We start from the raw sequence: 8,430 nt of genomic DNA, 5'->3' as shown, positions 1-8,430 counted from the left end.
TGAGTTCTGTGGGAAATGGATGAGTCAATGACCTTTTTTAGATTGATTTTGAATTAGTTCTCAAAATGCAGAAATTGTATTAGTTGTAGTATTTTATATCGATTTCCCCTCACTATATGTCGCAGATCAGAAATTTTCTGCTGTTTAACAGTCTTCAGTAGTTCTCTATCGTTGTTGACCCTTCTCAACTACTCAGTACTTCTTCATTAGTTTGTCTTGTTGTCCAAGGTACCTTCAGCATCCGGGTCCCGGTGAATTCGTAACTATTTTAATCCTCCATCCTAATTACAGGCCAATTGACAACTCTGGCCCTCAGGTAATCGGTAACTCACCCCCTCCAATCCCTACCCTTATCATCGTTCCACGGATTTCACAAAGAGTGAAAATAACCAGTTTAAAAACTTAAAACCAAGTGGGTATTTTTTCTAATTAACTGCTGCAGGTCTACGCCAAAAACGAATTTTTTGCTTCATCCCCTAACGAGAAATAATGGCTACTGCGGTTTAATTCTTAAGCTACAATACCCAACACTCCTATTTCAGGAACGAAAGCAGATAGAGGGTCGCTTTCAACGGCATATTTTATTTCTAATTAATTTCTGAAAGATATGGTATAGGGTGATTCCATTGTTACGGGTGTTACATCTACACACTTTCAACATCATAAAAAAGGACTAGAATATTTTTTTAAATTTGTATAACAATTAAATAAGTTGTAATATAGTAAAATGATGTTTTTTATATCAAAATAATAAATTATATTGGTTAGTTAAGGGACTTAAATAACTAGAATAAGGCGTTACGGGTGTTACAAAGATTGGACAAGGTCTCTTGCAGAGGCATGAAAGTAACAAAAACTCTGTTCATTTTGCAATGTTAAAAATTTGATATAATTTTTTATTTCATTTTAAGGGTCTGCTAAACATAATTCTATAGTTCTATTATTTTTTAGTGCACAAAAAGTAATTTAAAAAATATATACAAGACTGTTACGGGTGTTACAGAAAATGTTACGGGTGTTACACTGTGTCAAGAATTGTCAGTTTTAAGTACTTTAAAATATTTTTATCATCAGTGAAAAACCTCTTTATATTTTTAAATAAAAATACCTTATTTTTTGGTTTTTTAAGGTAGTTTAATAGAAAAACAAGTTTTAAATAGTAAAAAAGATTTATTTGCGTGTGAAACCAACTAGTTGATGTTTTATATCAAAACAAACTAACAAAAGTAAAATTGATTAATCATCACTAAACTTTGAATACACACACTTTCCAGTAGCAAGTGTCTAAAGATTAGTGTTTGAAAGCCTTGTCTTTGAACTTTAACCATGATGCTTCTAACACTGGCTCCTTAACGTTGAATACACCTCTATTTGAAACTGGTATAACCATAGCACTGTCAATTTTTTTTTTAATATCATTTCTTGTGTAGAACATCTCATCAGGAATATCAGGCCACTTCCAGTTTGAACCAGACTTTGTCATACATTGCACTTTATATAGGTAAATGTCCTCAATTTTAACCTCCGTCACCTGCCCAGGAAAAAATTCACCTTCATACTCTACAACCACAAAATCCTTTTCTTTGAAATCAGTTGGAGCATTGGTGGCAGGAAGTTCTTGAACAGTTCCAACCAGTGTGTTGTCACAGTCCTCATCCGAAGATTTTGATTCTGAATCTGAGTAAACATCACTGTACACCAAGCGTCTTTTCACCGCAACTCTACGCACATCTTCTTCAGGTTCAAAAACACTCACTTTGCTCATCAAAGATGCAGATGTTTTTGCGATGAGCAAGTTATTGCAGTCATATGGTCGGAAATGGTGACATTTTTGAATGCCGAGAATCGGTTTTACCTTCTCCCATCTTTGGTCCAACATGGCTTCATTTTTCTCTACATCTGCCTTGCTTATAAAGAGTGATTTGATTTTTGTTTCCAAAGTCTTGTCCACATAGTTATGAAACTCTTGAGCGTCATTAATTACGACCGCTCTTGATTTGACAGCTGTCCAGACATTTCTTTTAACTGTGCCTCCCAATCCATCTACAGCTCCTTTTCCGTGGGAGCTGGCAAAAAAATTCCATTCAACTTCTAAGTTGAAATCTGTTTCGAAAAAGCACAGATTAGATAGTGTGAATCTACTCTTAAACTGCCCAGCACAATTGTCAGAAAAAATGTAGATTTTGTTAATTTGTTTGCCGAGATTTACCTCTTCTACTAAGGCTTTCAGGAAAGTGTATACAGAATATTTGCTATGTGATCTGTCGTCACTTACAATCACATACGACTGTACCACCTTTTCTGATAACCAGACGCAGCAAGTGAACAAAGTTACTTGAGCGTGCGACCAATGCGCACTTTGGATTTCGTCTTGGCTGACAAGAGCATAGTTCTCGGCAAAGTCACATTGCATAACCACTTCATTCACTGCAATATTTTTTTTGCACTTCTGAAAATAGTCACTCTGTATCTTTTTAACAAAAGCATGTTTTTTGAACTTGGGTAACAAATCAGTTAAGATTTTGAGAGCATTTTCACATGTCCCACTGTGATCATGTAGAACAGGACGACTGTTGTTGTCTTCTTCCCATTGTTTCCAATGAATTTTCTTTTGCAAATCAACATCATTTGGAAGCAATACATCAATGTTGTTGTCACATTTGGAACACATTCCATACCAGCGTTGCCAGATTTTTTTTTTGCCAAGTCGGGATTTAGGAACTTTTTGAGTGAAAAAAGCGGGATTGTTTCGTCGAAAGCGGGACATAGTGAAAAAAGGTATATAATCAAAAATATTTGAATATTTATCTTTTTATTTTAGTTCAAATTACGTTTACGAGACATTAAGATAGTCACCTAGTGAAAATATCAATAGAAAATAAATTTTAATAAAAATATGGTATTTTAAATCACATTTACCTTATCATTAAAATATTGAGTCTTATTCGTCTTCTGAATAAAAAAATAAAAAACAAATCAGATATCAGAATCAAAAACGTTTTATTCGTTAGAAAAATGTGGCGTTTCAAACAACAGTCATAGAAGTTAGAGTTACAAATTATAAGAGAATAATTTTATATATTTATAAGAATAAAAGTTATAAAAGATATAAGAATAACAAAATAAGAACAATAAGAGAATATTTTAATTATTTATAAGAATTACTTATTCATATTTTTGTGAGGATTTAACTTCTTTCAAAATATCCCTTTTCTCTTTAGTAAATTTAAAGAACTCTTCACAGGATAGCTGTAGATTAAACTGGACGAGTAATTCTGCTTTAATTAACTTTACGGAACATTTATTTCTCGCATCTGACCATTTCAAATTCATCTGCGAAAAAACTCGTTCCGGAAAGCAGTTTGACGTTGGAGTACTTAATATAAAAGATACGAGTTTAAACATATTCCTGGTATCTTTTTTTGGAAACTGTTGAAAGAGCTGTTGCCATTTCTGTGCGGTGGTGGCAGTGGTGTCTTTGGAATTTCCCACTAATACGTCCAAAGATGATTTCAACAAGTTAAATTCTTCATATAGGTGATCTACCGAAATATTGTCTGTCAAGTTCAATAAAGCGATAGCATTTTCAATCATGTCGAAACTAATTTCAGTTTCCAGATTTAGGAATTTAAGTCTAGCAAAAATATTCTCATCTGAAAAATTATAACGTTTTTCTATATATTTTTGGCAATTTGTGTAAAATAGTTTAAAGTCTTCGATGACTTTGATCTCTTCAGATTCAACTAATTTATTTAAAATAAGTTTCGTCTGGTAGCCGAAAAACCCATCCTTCTGTCTTTGAATCAGTCTTGAACGGAAGAGGCATAATGACTCATGCATTTCGGTTATGGCAATGTCATTTCCCTGAGACTCTTTTATTAATGTACCAAAAGCACTCATCACATTATAAACAAAATTCAAGTAGGCTAGAGTTTTTGTTTCCTCTGCTTCACAACCAAAAATTTTTTCAATGGCTTTCGCACATGATTCTTTTTTATCAAAGTAGCTTTTCAAAGCAGGCCAAACCTTGATTATTCTCTCAACAGCAGGACAGAGCGACAAAAATCTTGTATTTACGTGACGTAATAACTCGACCCACTCCATTTCCGTAGTTTCAAATATCTCCATCAATTCCGCACAACGTTTAGCTGAATGTGAGAAATGGCCATATATTTTTAAGATGATAGCTTCTACATCGATGTCTAATCTATCACATGCAAATTTGCTCATGTTATGCAAGATGTGAACTGAACAGTTAGCTTTTAATATTTTTTCGTTTTTGGAATGAAGATTAGTGAAAACAGAATGATTTGAACCAAAGTTTACATTTGCATTGTCTGCACCATATGATGTTACTTGCGATAATTTTAAGTTATGTTTATCCAGTGTTTCACAAAGTACCTTTGTTATTTGGTCGGCAGTTTCGTCATTACTCTCCACAAAATCTATTAATTTGTTTTGTATTCCTTTGTCAAAACTGAAATATCGCACACATATTGGAAACATTTTCCGGTTTCCTTTATTGCTGGCATCCGTAGAAATCGAAAAAAATAAATCTTCTTTTAAATTTTGAACTACGTCCTTCAAAGCTTCTTTTGCCAATACTTCACAAACTATTGCTTCGCTCTTTGTCCTACCACATTTAACATTCTTAGCTATCTTAGAATCGGCGTACATGAGAGGTAATAACTTTTGAAAACAATCCAGACTATTGTAGCTTAACGAATGTTTAACGGTGTGATATACAGAAGTAATTTCTGCAGCTGACGTTTTGTATATAATATCATCGCGATCACGATCAGATGTTGAAGTACCCGGTGCCTGGAAATAGCTAGTTAAGTTTCTTGCAGCACGAGAACTAGTGATCTTCAAGTGACTATTTGTTTTGGAATGCTTCACTACGTCGTTTAATCCGCCATGTGAAATAGTAAACTCTTTTTTACACAGTGTACAGTAAGCTTTATACTCACCCGACGCCACAGAACGCAACCAATTGTGATCATTCTGCCAATTTGAACTGTATTTGGTGAGGCGATGTTTTCCTAGTTTGATTTTCTTCTTGGGTGTAATGTCTTCCGGTTTCGAGCAATCCGAAACATCACTATCGGTTTCATAAGTTTCATTCATCTTTCGTAAAAAAACTGGAACTTTTGTTTTCTTATTGCAATTACACTAAATTTCGCACCTAACGCAACTCACTACCTCAATCATTTCAAGCTCGAAAACAAATGGTATTCGTTTTTCTTTCGTAAGTAATCACAGCTACTCGCTTACGATTCGAATAAGAACAAGAAAAGAGCAGAAGAGAAAGAGAAGATGTTAGCAGTCGCACGCACCGATTGCGTGAGGCACAGAGGCACCCTCTCTCTCGCCCGCGCTTATATTCATTATACTTGCGTCTAGAGAAAACCAAATACTTTGCTTCGGAGCTTCTAGACAATTGACAGTTCTCTGGATTTGGCGGGAAATTTTAAAAGTATATATATTGTACCTATACATACTACTTATACGAAAAACCTCACTTCGCTTGGTAGATTATCTATATAAATGTAAATGAAATTCAAAATATACTTATTAACCTAATTATATAGTACATATTAGCAATATTTTAAATAAAAAACTTTGTCATGTAGGTACCTTATAATGTACTTAAGGATATGTTAAGTTCGGTACCTCTTGGGGACTTAATAATTTTACCAGTATTTTGAAAATTTCTCTATAAAATAATTAACCATAGGAAAGTTATAAATTACAGTCAAATAATTAACCATATTATAAAAGTTATATTATTACCACATCAAAAACAGTAGGTACCTACTACCAAAGAAAAACATAAATATTTCACATAATAAAAATATTCTTAAACAAAAATGATTGTTTTCAATTAATAAGAAAAACCTTCAAGGAAAATTTAGGGTTTAAACAAACCATCTATCAGAGAAATTCAAAATACGGGTGTAAAATTTCTAAGTCCCCAATAATTCTAACTGTCAATTGTCTAGAAGCTCCGAAGCCAAAGTATTTGGTTTTCGCTAACCGCAAGTTATTCATTATGCGCTGGACAGGCGGCCGGTCCACACTTGTTTGTGCCAACCGCTGCGCTTTCTCAGTACGCTGCACGCAGGGTCGAATTATTCCCAAAAAGCGGGATTGAGCCTGTCCCGCGCGGGACATTTAATTTTGAGTTAAAAATCGGGACGTCCCGCGAAAAGCGGGACGTCTGGCAACGCTGTTCCATACATACAATTCTCGTTTTGAGGATCACAGCACAAATGTTTTAGTAATTCATTGTGACATCTTGGAATAACTGGGATTCCTTTGTGAATTGATTCCAATAAGTTAATGAAATTGAAGTGAATTTTGCAGACGCAAACATCATGAGGCATGTCAGACACTAAGCATACATGTTCTGGCCGCCAAGAGAAAAAATTAGATTTGCCGATATTCACATCTGGAAACCTTTTCTTAAATTCCTCGTACGCCTCTCCCACAGTCATCACCATGAACCGTTTTTGCAACTTCTGTTTCTGTTCACCTTTTTTTCTTATTGTCTTAACATCTTTGATACCAGGAGTCTGGCGACTTATGTCATCTCGACAGAAAAATTCCACGACAAGAGCTCTGTTTTCTGCAGTTACATGTGCATGTTTTACTTTTCGTGTGCTTGAAACCAAAGACTCAATGCCAATTACATCACTTACAAGTTTTTTTAGGACTGCAGTTTTCTTGTGTGGGCTATTTGGGAGGCTACGTTTAACTTTATTCACAGCTTTTCCAAAAGTCCGAGGGGAATTGTAAGTTCCTATTGGTGATTCCGTTGGTTTACTCGTTGATTCAGCAGATGCAAGAAGTTTCTTTCTCTCCCTGTGAGCTTTGACTCTGTCATTTACTTTATTTCTGACCTGTTGCTGCAATTGGGGATTAGTTTTTAAGATTTCCTTTTTCTTCAATCTTCGTAACTTGTCTCTTTCCCTTTCTTTCTTTTTGAGAGCCTCCCACTTCTCTGGATCTTTTTTTGTTTTCTCTCTATGTTTTTTTACACGATCCTTGACTGGAGCCATATTCTGAAAAAAAAAACAACACGTGAAACTTAATTGCATAACCATCAAGAAAGCTTTAAATAATCTCTAAAATGTACAGGATTGGCATTGTGCCTCATAGGCTAACTGCATGCTTGATTGGCAGTCGGCACAGTTGTAACCAGTATTGAGATCTGACAATTAATATGGTAATCTATACCTAATGTGACTTTTTTTAATGTTTCAAAACTATGGAATGCCAAAATAGAAATAAAGAAAGGCAGATCTTGAATTTAACTTCATTACCTAGTGAGTAGAAAGGTTTAGGCTAGGAGGGTATAACATCGTGATTTGTAAAATTGATAAAATAAGGTAATGGATTAATTATTATCATGCAATAAACTTTTATAAGAAGAGATTTCTTTTGGGGTTACTGAAAATATTAACAAAGCCTCCTAAGATTGAATAAACACAGAAATTATCAATGGTTGATTGATGATTACTTTGTTACAGGTGTTACATGGATGAAATGTAACACCCGTAACTCTTAATGTGTAACACCCGTAACATGTATTTAGGAGTTAAAACAGTTTTAAAGAATTAAAGAAATTACAAGATGTTACTAACTATAAACATAACCTCACTTTTACCAGAGGGTTTGGCAAACAAAAATTTTACTTGGTTCCTATTGAAACTTTAATATGTTTTGTGTTACGGGTGTTACAATATGCAATGATTTCTTAGATTATTTATAAGAACAGAAATATTATACTTACAGAAACAATAACAATGTGGAGTTGTTGTTAAAGCTTTGCTCTTCACTATTTCAGAACAACAATCAATATCAGCTGTTTCCAGTGTTCCATTACCAACCCTGTTAAAGTAAACAAAAAATCCCTAACTCCCTACCAACCAGATAGTAATTTTAAAATTGCTGTAAAACAAATTAAAAAAAATCAAGTAAAAAAAATCATTCAGTTATTGAAAGATTACACTTTTCTGTAGTGGAAAATTGATGTTAAACCATTTTATTAGAACTTTTAATTTTATAATGTGAGGGCCATTTTTGCTGGAATTACCCTATACAACAATTTACAAACTCACCCCCTCCAACCTCCACCGTGAATGTCATTCCCCGGATTTCACAGAAAGTCAAAATTACCAGTTTAAAAATCTAAGACCAGGTGGGTATTTTTTTCCTAAGCAACTGCTGCAGGTCTACGCCAAAAACGATTTTATTGCTTCATCCCCTAACGAGCAACAATGGCTACTGTGGTTGAATACTTAAGCTACAACACCCAATTCTCCTATTTCAGTAACGAAAGCAGATAGAGGGTCGCTTCCGGCGGCCTATTTTATTGCTAATTAATTGCTAATTTATTAAGCAAATTACAAATTATACAGGTGGCTA

The 8,430-nt window shown here is 34.2% G+C and overlaps 1 protein-coding gene across 1 annotated transcript; it reads right to left on the bottom strand.

The window, feature by feature from the left end:
• Window positions 1-6,185: 6,185 nt before the first annotated feature.
• Window positions 6,186-7,910, bottom strand: LOC126881739 (uncharacterized). Its single transcript, XM_050646208.1, has 2 exons — window positions 7,796-7,910; window positions 6,186-7,064 (listed from the first exon to the last, which is right to left on the bottom strand). Exon 2 carries the CDS (start codon window positions 7,059-7,061, stop codon window positions 6,186-6,188), a length of 876 nt encoding a protein of 291 aa, XP_050502165.1. The 5' UTR covers window positions 7,062-7,064; window positions 7,796-7,910.
• Between the last annotated feature and the right edge of the window lie 520 nt (window positions 7,911-8,430).

Source organism: Diabrotica virgifera, chromosome 3, assembly GCF_917563875.1.
Source record: "Diabrotica virgifera virgifera chromosome 3, PGI_DIABVI_V3a".
Lineage (NCBI taxonomy): Eukaryota > Metazoa > Arthropoda > Insecta > Coleoptera > Chrysomelidae > Diabrotica > Diabrotica virgifera.
Note: the sequence above shows the minus strand (reverse complement) of the source record. Positions and strands in the feature narration are given on the sequence as shown.

What these genes read in the sequence shown, in the direction of transcription:
- LOC126881739 (XM_050646208.1), bottom strand. Translation starts at nt 7,061, where the DNA reads ATGGCTCCAGTCAAGGATCGTGTAAAAAAACATAGAGAGAAAACAAAA.